At 39.6% G+C, this 17,754-nt stretch overlaps 1 protein-coding gene across 1 annotated transcript in view; it reads right to left on the reverse strand.

The window, feature by feature from the left end:
* Positions 1-17,754, reverse strand: part of Mertk (MER proto-oncogene, tyrosine kinase) — a gene marked incomplete at its 5' end in the record, with an annotated part of 118,799 nt that overhangs the window by 39,155 nt on the left and 61,890 nt on the right. Inside the window, 2 exons of the mRNA XM_013019713.1 lie at positions 4,536-4,689; positions 11,453-11,604. Of these exons, the coding sequence (XP_012875167.1) occupies positions 4,536-4,689; positions 11,453-11,604 (306 nt within the window). The remainder of the gene's footprint in view (positions 1-4,535; positions 4,690-11,452; positions 11,605-17,754) is intronic.

A 17,754-nucleotide genomic window follows, 5' to 3' on the forward strand; every position in this document is an offset into this window, starting at 1 on the left:
AAACAAAGGAGGAGGCTACAATGCTTGATAAGAAATGTACTCATTATCTTGCCTATGTAATTGTAACCCCTCTGTACAGTATTTTCACAATAAAAAAAAGAATATGTTTTTTGGTGTCAAAATCATAAAGAGCAATCATAACTACTAATGGAGTAACCTAATGGGTAAAACAATTTTTCTGGTCAACTTTCCTTCTGCAAATTTGTTTACTTGGTCATCAAAATTTATATACTGAGCAGCTTTTTTTTTTTTTTTGGTGGGGGAAGAATCAGTTGAGGTAATTGCTGGAAAAACATGGAGATATATTATTCTGAAAAATGAATCTAGAGTTGTAATCCTTATGAAGAAAATTATTAAAGGATTATATTCTTTAAACATATCAGCTTCATGTAAGTTTGAATTTAACTCTGTGTGAATTTAACGCTAAGTGTGAATGTATACAATGAGTGCGTGCTATTTTTACTGCCTTTTTCCTGAAAGTTGTGCAGGCCTAGGAGAGAGAAAACAGCTTCAGGATTTGTGGTTAATTCAGAACTTTTCTTGGTGCATTTGACTGTTACGTCTTTAATTCTAAAAAAAAGAAAGAATTTGTAGATTAAAAAAAGATATTATGTTGAAAACAAACTACAAGTTTGTGGGGGGCAGTTGGGGAGGTGGGGAAGGAAGGGATGGTATGGGAAAACAAAGGAGGGAGCAACAATGCTTGATAAAAATGTACTCATTACCTTATGCATGTAACTGTAACCCCTCTATACAGTATTTTTACAATAAAAACATATTAAAATATTTTTTCATTTAATCCACTACTTCTGCTATTTTTTAACTACTGAGACCCTGACTCAAACTCTACCTGATGCTTTCACTCATTGGCTAGTGCTCTAAAAAGCATAAAAAATCAGAAACATTATCAGAACATTTAGACAGATGTTTGCTTATAGTTTGTGGCACCTTTTTTTTTTTTTAATCACAGATATCCTTTCTGTAGGCATAGCCCTGGCAATAGTGAGGACCTGGTTACTGTACAAAACTTTCACAAATTTTACAAGAGGAGAATTTATTCTTTCCATATGGGCCCAATTTTGCTTTTTTTTTTAAAGTCAAACCTTTATTTTTGTTCAACTTTCTTCCAGCACATTCTGTGGTATACCCAGCACTATCCTTCTAGATGGCTAGAATTACAACAGAATCAAGTTTCTTTTTATACTTTCCAATCCTTCTGCTGACAGTTCCCCCAGCTACAGAAACAGAAACAGCTTGAAAAACATTAACACTATCTGTTTGTGCTAGGCATAGAACCCAAGCTTTGTGTGTATTAGGCAATTCAAATTTCACTTCCAACACTATCTTGGGTGTGTGTGGTGGGGAGTAACTGAGGTTTGAACTCAGGGCCCCATGTTAACTAGGCAAGCACTGTACCACTTGAACCATGCCTCCAATACTATCACTTCATTTCTTGGCTGTACTCTTTCTCTCTCTGTTGTTTCATTGTGATATTATTTCCATACATCGATATAATGCACTTTGATCCAACTATGATACAACTTTGCTGAATTTTCATATTTGCCCACCAGTTCCCCCCTTTAATTACCCTTGTCTGTAAAAGTCATGTGGGTTCATCACTGGAAGGGGACATTATACGCTTTTGCTAGATGTGTGTGCAGAGTTTGAATGGCAAAGGCACAGAAGCCAATCACCAGCAGAGTTTGAAAGAAACACTGTGATTAGTCAGTGGTGATTCACATCTGTTATATGCATGGTGATTTGTCTGAAGAGCAAATGGTAGGGTTCATGGTTTATATAGTATTAGATCATATGAGGGTAGCTAAAATTTGAGTCTCACTGTTGGGGAACTTGGTATTCTTTAAACTGTGAAAATGGATATTTATACATATTGAATCTTGTGCAAAGCAAGGTCTGCCTGTGATAGTAAAGCTTAAAAAATTTTAGAGTTTATTATTATGTATTAAGATGAAAAACTCTAGAGTTTTTTAAAATACTTTTTTATTGTAAAAATAGTGTACAGAGGGGTTACAGTTACATGAGTAAGGTAATGAGTACATTTCCTTTTGAGCATTGTTACCTCCTCCTTTGTTTTTCCCCTACCATCCCTTTTCTCCCCACCTCCCCAACTCCTCCCTCCTTCCCCCCCCCCACAAGTTGTAAAGTTCGTTTTCAACATAGTGTCTTGTATATGGTATTGTTACAATGGTTCCACCTGTATTCCTATTTTTTAAGCATTTTATATTAAGTGAAGTAAGCCAGACCCAGAGAAACATGGGTTCCGTGGTGTCCCTTATTTGCAAGAACTAGTATATGTTGAGGACAAGCAGAAACGGTGAAAAACCATGTATATATGACCATATAAGATGTTAAGTGAAATGAACCCCAAGACAGGTCATCAGTGTTTTTTTCTTTCTTGCTATTGTTTTTAATGTACTTATAATGTACTATGTGATTTTTTTGTTTCTTTTTTATGTTCTTCCCCCATGGTATAACCCATTTTCACTGCATTTGATTCCAGTGCCCTGCATCTTGTATGTACACATTTCTAATTTGGGGAGGGAAAGGGAAAAAACTCTAGAGTTTTTAAGCTGTGCCTTTTAGACCAGAATCCCACTGTCTGAATTTCTTCTAGGAAGACACACCTTGTGGATATCCCTATCACCAGTAACAACTGCTTCCCAAGTACCGGCACAGTGGTGTAATTTAGTGCCAATTCGACACTAAAAGGGACAGCACTTTGAGAATCATTGGGAACAAACAAACAGGAACTCAATCATCTGCTCTCAATTTCGTCAACTACTGGATACAAAGGCCTGATACAGATACTAGCCTATGGGTTTTATGACATGGTATAACAGCAACTGAGGGCAAATCAGAGTCAGGACAAAGGTGGCTCCACTGGTCCATGGAAGCAGCACAGCATGGGAAGCGCATGGGACACCATAGACGCTCCTGGCCATACAAAGCCAGCATGCATGGCTGGGCATTTAGCTCAGTTAGCCATGGCAGTTAGCCCATGGCTTCTGTAGGGAGTACTTGATGTTCTATGCAGACCAAATTGCAAAGCACATTACCCAAAGGTTGAATGAGTAAAAACAAGGCAAACAGCACTGCTAAAAACAGAGCACTACAAACATTAGCAAATAAACAATGCCAGTCATAGAGAGCTAAGGATTAGCCATAGTGCCTATTCATAGTTCAGTCATGCCTACTAAATTCAAATTACAGTAGAATTTGGGAGTGAGTTATTACCATTAAGAGTAATAGAAGGAAGACTCACAATCTTGGGGATTCTGGAAGACTAATAACCCATCAAATACTTCTACCAACTTGGGAGGCAGAAGATTAGAGGATGATGGTTTGAGACTAGCCCAAGCATAAAAGTTCATGAGACTTTTGGCTGTGTACAGTGGCACATGCTTGCCATCTTAAGCTACTAGGGAAGCAAAATGGTTGGTTACAGTGGTATACACCTGTTACCCCACAAACAAAAAGAAGACAAATAGAAGATTGCTGGCCCAGGCATAAAAAGTGCTTTTTTAGGGGTGGCGGGGGTGGGGGAGCTTGAAGTTCGGGTCTGTGCACTGTACCTGAGCCTCTCTGTGCTCGAGGCTAGCGCTCTACCACATGAGCCATAGTGCCACTTCCAGTTTTTGAGTGGTTAATTGAAGATAAGAGTCTAATGGGTTTTTCTGCCTGGGCTGGCTTTGAACCACGATTCTCAGATCTCTGCCTCCTGAGTAGCTAGGATTACAAGTGTAAGCTACTGGCATCTGGCTAAAAGAGCTTTTCTCTTAAAAAAAAAAACTAATACAAAAAAAGATGGGTGGTCTAATTCAAGTGGTAGTCTCTGCTTAGCAAGCATGAGGTCCTAAATTAAAAATACTGTCAACACCCCCCCCAAAAAAACCAATTTAACACCAATAACAAACACAAAAACCAACCAAACAACAATTTAAAAAAAACCTTGCATTATTGCAAAAAGTTTTGGTCTTTATTTTTCCTTTTTTTTTTTTTGGCAGTACTTTGTTTTGTTTTGTTTTTGGTACTAGGGCTGAACTCAGAACATTGCACCTGCTAGGCAAGCACTATGCCACTGAGCAGTACTTTGAATTTTTAATTTATGGTCTTGTGCCTGCTTGGTAGAGACTCAATTGCTGAGCAGTAGCTCTAGCGCTTTGTTATGGTAGCTCTTCTTGAGATAGTGTTTTACTTTTGCTGGGCACATCTGGACCATGATCTGCCCACTTTAAGCTTCCTATAGTTGCTAGGATGACAGGTCCATGATACTATACCCAACTTCCCTTCATCGAGATAGAATCTTGTAGACTTTTCTGCTTGGGCTGGCCCAGCCCACAATTCTCTCAATTGTAGATCACCAAGTAGCTAGGATAACAGATATAAGTCACTGGCTCCTGGTTTATTTTTCATTTTTTAAAAATCAGCTGCTATTTGTTGCACAGGGTACTCTTTGACAGTCTGTGCCTTGCCCAGCCTGCCACATTCTGTCAGCCAGTTGGGCCCCCACTCACCTGGTGCAGGGATAAATACTGTCACTGGCTCACTGAAAGGCCCAATTCCCCCTTTGGTGATGGCTGCAATTCTCACTGTGCATGTGGCATTATAGACTTGAACAGAAATTTGAGCCTGGATGTCATTCTCACCAACTTCTTGAGAGAGCTCTTTCTGAGGACAGAAGAAAAATCACATCAAATAAATCAAATTACTGATGCATAGGGTCCATTGGCTACTTGCCCGGTTACTCCAGGGAAAAGTCGCCCATGCCCCAGGGGGAGGGTCGCCATCTTTCCTCAGGGCTCCTTCCTTACTCGAGCCTCACCCAGTGCAACTGGAAGGTGGGCTGCCAGCAACTCAGACCTTGGAAGCCTTAGCAAACTAGGATCCTGAGGGCACAGCAGTTACAGGGGTCAGTAAAGAAGCTTCTAGAAGACAGAGATTATATATTGGATGCTTCCTGATGGCAAGGGTGAGGTTGAACCCTGAGACTACCATCTGAACAACTTCTTCAGAACAATGCTGAAAGTCTCTCTGCGCTCCCCAGTGGCCAGCTGCCCTTGAATGAATGCAACTGGGTTCCTGTTCTTTCTAGAAAAATAATCATGTGAAGTAAGCCAAACCCAAAGAAACATAGGCTCCATGGTTTCCCTCATTTGTAATAATTAGTTTATGCCTAGGATAGTCCTAGCAGAGGATCATAATAGCTCAATAGCTATGTACATATGACCATATAAAATGATGCTAACTGAGTCAGGTCCTGGTGGTTCAAGCCTGCAATCCTAGCTACTCAGGAGGCTGAGATCTGAGTATCGTGGTTCAAAGCCAGGGCAGGAACATCCGTGAGACTCATCTCCAATGAGCCACCAGAAAACCAGAAGTGGCACTGTGGCTCAAGTGGCAGACGTTAGCTTTGAGCTGAAGAGATGATGAGGGACAGAACCCAGGCCCAGAGTTCAAGCCCCATGACAGACAGACACACACATACCAAAGATGCTAATCAAAATTAACTCCATGCTCTAGAAAGAAGAGGTTTTTCTTTCTTTTTTTAGTATATTGTTTGCAGATATTTCTTTTTTCTTTCATTTCCCCCCCTCTGGTTTATTTCCTGTGGTCACTGTTTTTTTTTTTTTTATTTCAGTACCCTTTGTCTAGTATATAAGCATATCTTATTTGGGGAAGGGAGGGGGAATCACAGAAATGGGACAAAGGATGAAACAATGCAACAACAATAATCACTAGACATTATGCTGGAAATGAACCTTACAACTTGGGGGAGAGTGGAGATAGGGGGAGGAGAAACATGAAATCATGTGAAGCACAGGTACCATAGAACATGGATAAACAGCAGAGGCCTATTTTAGTGATAACATTACTCCTTGCTCATTCGATCCCATACCTGTCACTTCTGCATATGATACAGGATAGAAACAGCTCAGCTCCAAGGATGGAGCAGTTCTAATATTCCTGACCCTGGGTTGGCTATCCAGAGACTATTTCAAACGCTAAAGAGAAAGTGATCAATGTTCTACACAAAACATGAAAGGTGAAATATGACCCTAAAAAATGTAGCCATTCATACCAAATTGGATCCTGAGACCCTGAGATTTGTTAGCGATAATAAAATAATAATAATTATTATTATTAATTTTTTGGTGCTAGTCCTGGAGCTTGAACTCAGGCCTAGGTACTATCCCTGAACATTTTTGTTCAAGGTTAGAGTTCTGCCACGTGGGCCACAGCTGTACTTCTGGCTTTTTGGTGGTTAACTACAGATAAGATTTCACAGACTTTCTTGTTTGGGCTGGCTTTGAACCTCCATCCTCAGATCTCAGATTCCTGAGTAGCAAGTATTAGAGATATGTGCCACCAGCACCTGGCCTTTACTAGAGATTTTTTTTTAAGTGGAAAAATGAAATGAAGTTAAAAACTTGGGAGACATATCCTGGCAATATATTTTCTAGAAATAAAGCATTTTATTTATGGCTAACACCTTGTGATGAGTTAGTCATACTGTATTTAATTTGAGGTAGACAGAAAATCATAAGGTAGGCTAACTTGATAGTGCACATCACTGGTCATGACCATACCCCGTTATGACTCACGTCTGTCGCTAAGATAAATAACATGCCAGTTTCACAATTTACTGCCTGATAGCTCCTCAAGTTCGAGATTTTTCTGACTGACAAGGAACACTGGACTTTCTGTATTTACATACCAATTTATTCCTATAAAGACTCAAATATAATACATCATTTATGAGGGAAATCATCTCAAAATAAGATGAAATTCAAATTTGGAAAAGAATTACATGGCTAGATGAGCAAAAATCCTAACAAAAACAAAATTATTCCTTTGGAAATAAAAACTACATTGTTCCCGCAGTATCTGTGTAGGAATGGTTCTAGGACTACGCCCTTGGATACCAGAATCTATGCAACGTCCTCTGCAGAAACCGCTGTGGGGTTGGGACAAAGCCCAGTGGCAATGCACGTGACAGCGTATGTGAGGCCCCAGTTCAGTCCTCAGGAACTCCCCCAACACACAAACATAGTATCTAACTCATCTTTTCATTACTTATAATAACACAATGCAAGCAGTTGTTACACTGTTTATAAATGTCTATATTATAGCTTTCTATATAATGCAATGGTTTTCTGGTGCTGCAGATCCAAACCAGTGCCTTCCCATGCTAAGCACATACTCTACCACTGAGTAATATACTCATCCTTGAGAAAAGAATTTTTTACATGTTCAGTATAAACAAAATTTTCTTAATTTTTTTCTTCTTTCTTTTTCTTTTGTTTGTTTGTGGTACTGGGGATTAATGTAAGATCTCACACTTACGCAACATCTCTAGTCATTTTGTTTGTATTTCTTTTACATTTATTTAATTAGTTTACTGATATCAATTAGTTGTATAATGGGTGTGTGTGTGTGTGTGTGTGTGTGTGTGCGTGCAAACACATGTTTTCATGTGTGTGCAAATGCCAGTACTGGGGCATAAACTTAGGGCCTAGGTGCTATCTTAAGCTTTTTCACTACCACAGGCCCACTTCTGGCTTTTTGGTAGTTAACTGGAGATAACAGTCTCACAGACTTTCCTGTCTGGGCTGAGACCCCCCAGCTTCCTGACTAGCTAGAATTACAGGCATGAACCACCAACACCTGCTTTTTTTATTTTTATTTTTTATTGTAAAGATACTATACAGAGGGTTACAGTTACATGAGTAAGGTAATGAGTACACTTCCTATTGAGCATTGTTACCCCCTCCATTGTTTTCCCCCTACCATCCCTTCCTTCCCTACCTTCCCCGAGGTTCTTGATTGTGATTAAGTGATTACATAATTTCCTGAATTTCACAGTATTGTGGAATAATGATGCTCATTTAAAGTCACAAGTTCATTCTAACTTTCCTGGAGCAAACTGTCTATCAGTCTATAACATAAAACGGTGTACATATGTTATACACCATACATGTGATCAGCAGCAGTGGTTCGACCAGATGAGTGGGAGTTCTTTATTTCTTAAGTCCTGTTAGTTTTGTCGTATCACCTAACATTTTGGATTTAGCATCCACTTATCAGGGAGACCATGTACCATTTGTCTCTTTGCTCTTGGCTTACCTCGCTCAACATGATTCCTTCTAGCTCCATCCATTTCCCTGCAAATGCCATTATTTTGTCATTTCTAATGGCTGCATAATATTCCATTGTGTATAGATACCACAATTTTTGGATCCATTCATCTGTGGTGGGGCATCTGGGTTGTTTCCATATCCTAGCTATTGTGAAAAGCAGCACCTGCTTTTGAGAATTCTCTTTTCCACATATTCTACATGAGTTTCTCTGAACCATCTGGCACAGTGTAAACAATCAACCAGTGTTCCTTGACTGTGTTCAACAATGTACTACAGTTTGGGTTCCTCCACTTAATCTGTCCTTCTTCCAGACTCACTTTGCAATATCTTTCAAGTCTAAGTACTTAAGAAAAAAATCATCAGGCCATCTAATGAACATATCAAAAGTTTATTTGACTCCTTCATGGAAAATACCTCCAATGCATGTATCCTCTTTCGTCAATACTTAGATTTCAGAAGAGGTTTGGATTGCTGAATGGCCTGTCTCAAAAGAACGTTAACTATCCCTCATGCCTTAAAGGATACCTGCTAGAATACCCTGCTCTCCTCTGAGGGAAAGATGAGAAAAGGAAGATACAGTGAGTGTATGCATGTGGGTGCAGCCCTTCCATACTGGCAGCCACTGGCAAGCTCATTAGCAGGTAGAAGTTGAAGTCTGAGGAACCCTTCAGTACAGTTCAGCTTCCCTGGGTGTTAAAAAGTTGTTTTACATCACTTTTGGGGTTGTGGGGGATCAAACCCAGGGATTCAGGCAAACATTTACCACTGAGCTATATTCTCAGCCTGATAGAATGCTTCAAGGCTATAATAACTCTGCCAAGAGATGTCTTTCTAAAATCTGTATACTTTACAAACACATATTGAACGATATTCATCTTTAGAGCCATAATCTTAAAAAAATAGCATAAAAACCACATATATAAACTCAATCCCCATCTAATGGTTGAGTAATTGAAGGTGAAGATGTATTTACTATAGAACATTTCAGGGCCTTCAACTGGCCAGTGTATGCTATAGGTCTTTAAGAAAGGAATTTAATATGAAATACTTTATAAATTTATTTGCTCATTGAACTTTTTTTCATAGAAACTCCATTGATACTTTATGGGAATGGGGTTGGGGTTGAAAACTCTAGCTCCATTTATCAAAGGACTATTCCAATCACGATTAGAAACTTTACAGCTAGTTTATATGGCATAGCTGGGCCAATCAATATCTGAATCCATAGAGTTACAAATGCCTATGAAGCAAATTCAAGGCTCCAACTTCAAAGTGAACCAATTTGCATGTTTTCCTCAACTCTGGAGTTTTAGCTCTATTTTGGAAGGCAAGGTATATCAAGAAAAACAGAGCTGGAGATGTGGCTTAAATGACAGAACACCAGCCTAGCAACTGTGGGGCAATAAACTCAAAACCCCACAAGGCCACAAAAAAGTATAAATCTTCCTTGAGATAAAATAGGTATTTATACATCAAAGATCAGACAATTCTTAATCAATAAGTAGCACAATAGTGAGATAACAAAGGCACACACTCATTTTCAGTGTAACTGCAAAAACCACCCAAAGACCACTTCCAAGAAAGTTATGAAATTGTATACTCACACACATACACACACTCACATTATAGCTACAAACAGAAATTTTCAAAATTATTCAATTCCCCAGCCTTGAATAAAGAAGTAGTTTTAGTAATGTTTTCTAAAAATGGAAAGAAAAAGACAGTTTTTTGGGAGGACGTGTGTGTGGGGTGTGTGTGTGTGTGTGTGTGTGTGTGTGTGGGTGTGGGTGTGGGTGGGTGGGTGTGGGTGTTGGTATTGGGACTTGAACTCAGGGCCTGGGAGCTGTCCCTGAGCTTTTATTTCTCTTAAGGCTAGTGCACCACCACTTGAGCCATTACCTCCACTTCTGGCTTTTTGGTGGTTACTTGGAGATTAAGAGACTCACAAACTTGAACCAGATCCTCAGTTCTCAGCCTCCTGAGTAGCTAGGATTACAAGTATAAAGCCTGGTTTAGAAGTGCAAGGCAAAGAAAACTCTGGAACTTAAAATGATAGAGGCTCACTTGACTTTGGTGTGGGTTTGGGCCTCTCTCAGGCTCTTTCAGTGTTTTTATCGCCTCCATGTACAGATTATGAAGTAGAAGCAGCAGACAACATTCCCAAAGTAACACAAGGCACGCATCTTTTGTTGTCACAAAATCATCATGACACACAAAGTCTAGAGTGAATACAAAGCTAACGGTCTCCTTGCTAGAATGACTTTGCATCTGCAAGGAGGTAGGTGACTGGAGAGATCACAGTCCTAACTGTGCTCATGCAGTCTTCCCTGAGGAGGAGGCCATTCTGAACAAAGAGCAAAAAGAAGAGCAGCACAGCTGAGTGTTACTGGCCTGTAGTTTACTGAACTCTTGGGCCAGTCACTCTTACAGCTTTCACCATTAGTGCCCTCTGCACAACTTGGATCAAAGGGGATCCTTAAGAAAACTGACTTTCTGAGTCAGTGCTAATGGCTCACGTCTGTAATCCTAGCTACTCAGGAGGCTGAGATCTAAGAGTTGAGATTTGAAGCCAGCCTGGACAGCAAAGTCCTCAACCCTCTTCCTTACCCAGGTGGGAAGAGAAACTTTTGGAAGCTGCTCATTCAACTACACTCAAGACTCCATACCTCAATGGCCTACCCTGTTTTGAACTGGCTTGCATTCCTACCATACCAGTGGTCTTTCAACTTTATGTGTCTCTCTGGGTTTGACTGAAGTCTCACCTAACTAGACCCTTGCAAGGACACTATTAGTAAAGAAAACAGCCCTTCTATCACACAGAAATCTTTACATTTTGGTTGCTATTGTGAGATGAAATTGGCACTCAGACTAGAATGCTCTTCTTGAATTAGAGGGGATCTTTCTACCTTGAAGTATAAAACAGGAGCTACCTGATATCCAGATGCACCCCAGTTCCACCTAGAACATAACTCATGTTCAAAATGAACCCTTTGATAATTAGTACATTCTTTCTTGTGTGTGCTGCTAAAGGGGCTTGAACTCAAGCCCTCATGCCCTTGGTTCAGTTATTTTCCCCCCTCACAGTAGGTGCTCTACCACTTGAACCATACCTTTATTTCTGGTTTTGTGATGATGAATTCTGAGGACTAATTCTGATGGCTAATCAAAGTTTTTCTTGTACTATGCCTGCTGAATGGTGTCTTCCCTAACTCTTCATAATAACATAAAAGCTTCTGAAACAGAGTGAAATCATTAAGGAAATGACTAAGCATACTTTTAGTGTTCAGACTTACAGAGGTGCCCACATTCTGCCAGATGTGAGAGATCCGGTAGCCCATCAGTTCCCCATTCTGACGCTTAATTGGGGGCTTCATCCAGCTGACAGCCACTTTATTACTAGATTCATTCAGAAACACCGTGACATTTAAAGGTGCAGTTGATGGAGCTACAACAAAGCAAAAAAGGGAAAAATGATGAGACACCCACATAGATTCATTCTCATCTTAGTTTTCCAGTGTTTAGTTTTCAACTGTCCTATGGAAAATGAAACCCAAACTATAGTAAATTTCCATCTCCTTTTCAATGATGGACCATTGAGATAACATAAGAGGTTTTTGTTGTTTGTTTTTGTTGTTGTTTTTGTCGGTCATGGGGCTTGAACTCTGGGCCTGAGTGCTGTCCCTCAGATCTTCAGCTCAAGGCAAATGATCTACCATTTGAGCCACAGTGCCACTTCCAGATTTCTGGTGGTTTATTGGAGATAGAGTTTCACGGCCTTTCCTGCTCGGGCTGGCTTTGAACTGCGATCCTCAGATCTCAGCCTCCTGAGTAGCTAGGATTATAAGCGTGAGACTTTAGTGCCTGCTGGTTGGGTGGTTCTTGTGTGTGCATTTGCCAGTCCTGGAACTTGAACTCAGGACTTGGGCACTGACCCTGGGATTTTTCTTTCTTTCTTTCTTTCCTTCATTTTGTTCAAGACCAGTGCTCTACTACTTGAGCTACAGCTCCACTTCTGGCATTTTGCTAATTAGAGATAAGTCTCAAAGCCTTTCCTATCCAGGTTGTCTTTGAAGTACGATGCTCAGATCTCTGCCTCCTGAGTAGCTAGAATTACAGTCCTGAGCCACTAGTGCCCAGCATTATAGGAGTTTTAACACTGGATATTGAGGCCTTAAGATATGTTGTTAAGGGGCTGGGAAGGTGGCTCAGTGGTAGAGGGCTTGCCTTGCATGTATGAGGCCCTGGGTTTGATTCCTCAGCACCACATAAGCAGAAAAAACTAGAAGTGGCACTGTGGCTCAAGTGGTAGAGTGCTAGCCTTGAGCTGAAGAGCTGAGGGACAGCGCCCAGAGTTCAGGCCCCATGACCAACCAAAAAAAAAAAAAAGATACGGTTGTGAAATGGACATACAAAGGACAAAAAGGCAGAGAAGGAGGAGGCTGGTGCTCCTGGATTCCTGAAGCAGCAAAGCTGACAGCTCAAACAGGGTCTTCTAGTAGATCCTGGAGAGGTGTGAAGTCAACAGGACTAATTGGACATAGGTTCTGTGACATTTGAGGTATGCAAGGCAGGGACCACTGGTGAGCACAGAATGAGGCTGTCATTATGAAACTCAGAATCAGATTACTGAACTAAACAGAAATAATCAATCCAGACATTAAAATGTTTATACAGTCATCTTTCAGTATCTACACAAGACTGGTTTCAGAGACACCACAAAAATAGATCTCGTGGATGTGGAAGTCCTCAAATAAAATGGTGCAATATTTGCATAGAACCTACCTACCTCTTTCCATGTGCTTTAAATCATCTTTGGATGAGTTAGAATACATGCTGTGAAGATAGTTGTTACACTGGATGGCAAGAAAACAATCTGTGCAGATGGAATATTTGTGATCTCCAGTTGAATTTGAGGATACTGAGCCCATAGAAATGGAGTGCCAACTGTGTGGTGTGTGTGTATAAAATAATTTAGGAAACAAGATCATTACTTCATCTTTTGGGAATGAGAATCTTGACTATATCTACTCAAACTGAAAACATTATGTTGTTTGACCAGCTTTTTGTTGTTGTTGTTCTACTTGTATTTTCTTTCTAGTGCGAGAGATTGAACTCAGGGCCTTGAACATACTAGGCAAGCTCTCTGCCACTAAGCTATACATTCATTACTTAAGTACTTTATTTCTAAGAATTTAATCTATAGATAGAGATACAATTATTGTAGCATAATAGTAACAAAAAGGAATAAATGTAATGTTGCAGCAATTATAAACGTTGCTACATTTTACAACAAAATACTTGCTACTCACCCACTGAAAAAATTAGGCATATTATGTGTATTAATATGAAAAAATCTAATAAGACAAGGAGAATTGCAGTATTAATCAGTTTAGAAATAAAAATAGTGTTTATAAAGAAAGAATAAAGATTAAATTATATATTCTTGATATGCCTGAAAACAAAAAAAAAATTAGAACCCACTTCATTTCTACTGACTCCAGAAAATGTAATCATGAGTTAACAGGAATATCATATAGCCCAAGGGTTACCTTTGGACTCAGACATACACTTTCAAATCTATTGTAGAATTCATGGATAAGCATAGCTGACTCAGCAGGTCCCCAAATCTCTCTACTGTGACAGTAAGGAATTTAAGAGACATAAACTCAAAAGGAAAAAGGAAAAAAGAGTCAACAGATAAGGAGCAGTTTCAACCCTCTGCTGAGAGGCAGCTGAAGGTCTGTTAATTCAGCAAGCTGATTCTCCCCCGAAAGAACCACTGAGAGGCTCAGAAGCTGAAGGCCAGGTACCAAAATGAGGACTGAAAGTGGGAAACCTGGTTTAATGTTTGGTTGTAAGGCAGCTGCCCAATGAGGACCTTCGATCAAATCTTCACACACCATGCAAGTTCTCCCTGAAATGTCTACAGGAGATGAGTACTTTGTTCTATGAGTTGAAAAACTAGAGATCTTAGGGCACCACTAGAACGTGGAGGCAGAGTGAGGAGACAAAGCAAAGACTGGAGAAGTACAAGTCTGTACCCCAGTGAGGAGGATTCTGCCGCACCTCTCCACTCCCACCAGTCTGTTAGAACATCAGCACCCACATGTGTTCCTATTCCTGAGGCAGGGAGGCAGAAGACTTCTTTATATTCTTCCTATGTAAGGAAGGATTTATTCTTCCTATGTAAGGGAGGATTTACAGAATAGAGGAAAACCAATTTTGAAAGTTGGGGGAATATCTGACTTAATTTACTGCCCAATCATGAGGCAGTGAAACTTACAGGCCCCACCCATGCTCAGAGGTCCAATCAAATTGGGGTGCTACCTCAACTCACTCTTCAATGGGAGAAGACAGAAATCAGAAAAGTTATGTGTGGGAGGGACTTCATGAATGTCAGAGGTCAAGCAGGTAAGATAGAGGGATGGGAAGAGCCAGAGCCAGAGTAGGCAGCTTGAGAAAGCTAGAGAAAGTCCAAACAATAATGAACAGAAAAGCTCATCCCCCAGAACTGGAAAAAATAGCCCAAGGAAAAGAAGTCAGGATTAGGCATGTAGCATTCATATGCTTCGCCCAGTACCACAAAACAAACCTTTAAAATTAGCAATATGTTGGATAAAATAAACTATTTTATGGGAGACGTGGAAAATAAATCAAGTGAATCTCTAAGCAGGTACCATAAAAAAGGCAATTTGAGAAGAGGAAATTGAGGAAGCAACTGAAGAGGTCCAACACTTATCTAAAATAATTTTGGAAGGAAGAAACAAAACAAAATAATAGAGGAATAAATGTTGAAGGAAAAGTCTTTGGACCAAGGGACTTGCATGTCTAGATTAGCAGGGCCAATACCTATGAGAATGACTGAAATAAATGCACATTATAGCTTATCACAGAACTGAAATTAAAGAGAAAAGATCATTTAAAAGAACCAAAATTGAGCCAGGTGCTGCTGGCTCACTTCTGTAATGTACCTATGCAGAAGGCTGAGATCTGAGTATCTCAGTTTGAAGCCAGCCTGGGCAGAAAAGTCAATGAGACTCTTAACTCCAATTACTCACCAAAAATAGTTGGAAGTGGAACTGTGATTCTAGTGGTAGAATGCTAACCTTGAGCAAAAAATAGTTCAGGATAGTACCCAGGCCCCAAGTTCAAGCCCCAGGACCAGCACAAGAAAGGAAGGAAGGAAGGAAGGAAACAATTTATATAGAAAAGTAGCACAAATTCTTGACAGCAACTCATGAAGCAAAAAATTGAGCAGTATCTTTAATTTCTGAGGGAAAAGAATTTCCAACCCAAATTTAATATTTAGAAAAATGAATGCAATCCAGTATGAAATAAAGATATTCCCATTTTTAGTCTTTATTATTTCTTTGTTAGATTGGTCTTTCTATGTTGTCCAAGCTGCCCTCAAATTCGTGGGCTCAAGTTATCTTCCTGCTGTTACCTCCTGCGCGTTGGAACTACAGATACATGCCTGGCTGTATCTACTTTTTATACATACTTTCCTTGGAAGCTAACTGAGAATGAGTTCATTGAAAACAACAGAGTAAACCCAAAATGTAACCAGGTAAAACAACAGAGTCCCTAGAAACTGAAGATTTTTTTTCTGAAGATTCTAGCCTTACATAAGCTAGGGTTAGTGCCAATTTCCACCACCCAATTGGAATAAACCTTTGATCCAAGGAGCATTGAGCAGAACATATTGAATGGTCTTGTTTCAGCATTGGGTAGCAACTGACCCTCGATGAAGCATTACTATAGTGGTGTGTTACAAATGTTAACAGTAAGACCTCAAAGGACTATACTGTGCACCACTAGCTGAACTGTGTCCCAGCCTATTTATAGTGTTTACAATTGAGAATTATGTAGGAGTCAACTTTTACTGTTGAAGTTCATTTCAAATAAGAAAAGGAGATCATTAAACACAAACAACACAAAATCAATGGCCAGAAGTGTGGTACAGAGAATATCTACTGTGAGGTCCTGGGTTCAAAACCCCAGTACCACCAAAAAAGTGCTCAAAATCATTGTTAAGGGAAGAAACAAGAACAAAGAACAAAATACATATTTCCTATAGAAAATTATACAAGCAAGAAGATGGTAGAGAGACACTTTTAACGTACTAAAAGTTAGGAACAAATAACTATGAATATGGAATTCTACATACAGTAAAAATATCTTTGAAAAAGATCTGTGGTTCATTCATGTAATGCCACACACTCAGAAAGTGGAGGGAGAAGGATTGTGGTCTAAAACCCATCTGAAGAAAAGCAGAAGACTCTATCTGAGAAAAAAAGAAAAAGGATTGTCAGAGTGGCTAAGGTAGTAGAGTGCTTTCCTAGTAAATTGTGAGTTCTTTAGTTCAATCCTCAATATCACTAGTAATTAATCAATGAATGAATGAATCAATCAATCAATACCAGGTGAGGCCATAGCTCAGTGTACAAATGAATGCTTAGCATGCATAAAACCCTGGGTTTAGTCATGAATGTGCATGTGTGTTGTACATGTACACACATTCACAGGCCAAAAGTAAAATAAATATTTACTTCAAAGGCAAAATAAATATTCCTCCTTCTCTAGATATCCAGAAGCTAAATTTCCCACTAGCGGATCCCTACCATAAAAAATAATTAAGTGTCCCCTAAGAAGAAGCAAAATTACACCAAATGAAACATGGAGCTACGTGAAAAAACAAATATTACCAGAAATGGCAGTCTACATGGGTAAATGTATGACCAAATAAAATAATAACACATTACACATTTATAACATTCTTTAAAATGATATGTATGCCATCAACCTGAAAAACACAAGGAAGAAAATAGAATTCTATACTATGGTGATGTTTGTATTTGTGCAGTGATATAAATTACTTGAAAGTAAACTGATATGTTTGTTGCAAATTGTAAGGCAACAAAAACAACAGGGAAATTGTGATAGCTAATAAGCCAATGAAGATGATAAAAGAGGACCATAAAGACATTTGATTAGCCCAGAAGAAGGAAGGAACAAATGACTGTTGGAACAACAGAAAACACAATGGATTTCAATCTACCCATTTGTACAATAACCTGGCATTTTAATGGACTAAATACTCCAATTTAAAGGTAAAGACTGTAAATGGAATGAAAAGTAATATAGGAGCTAGGGTACAACTCAGTGATAGAGCATGTGCTTAGCAGGAGGCCTTGAGTTCAATCTCTAGCATCTCTCCCTCATAAAATGTGTGTGTGTGTGTGTGTGTGTGTGTGTGTGCGTGCGTGCGCGTGTGTGAAGTCTGGAGTGCTGACTATCCAGAGATAGAAAAAGGGAAGGAAGGAGCCTATATAAACAGCTAGTGTCCTGCACTGGAAATAAACAGAAGCTAGGTAATCCGAAGTTAATGCCTACAGAAAATAGTTCAAGTCGCTAAAAAATGATTTTATTTATTTATTTTTGTCAGTCGTGGGTCCTGAACTCTGGGCCTGGGCACTGTCCCTCAGCTCTTCAGCTTAAGGAGAGCACTCTACCACTTGAGCCACAGTGCCACTTCTGGCTTTTTCTGCTTATGTGGTGCTGAGGAATCGAACCCAGGGCCTCATGCATGCAAGGC

The sequence above is a fragment of the Dipodomys ordii genome, unplaced genomic scaffold, assembly GCF_000151885.1.
Source record: "Dipodomys ordii isolate 6190 unplaced genomic scaffold, Dord_2.0 Scaffold47, whole genome shotgun sequence".
Classification (NCBI taxonomy): domain Eukaryota; kingdom Metazoa; phylum Chordata; class Mammalia; order Rodentia; family Heteromyidae; genus Dipodomys; species Dipodomys ordii.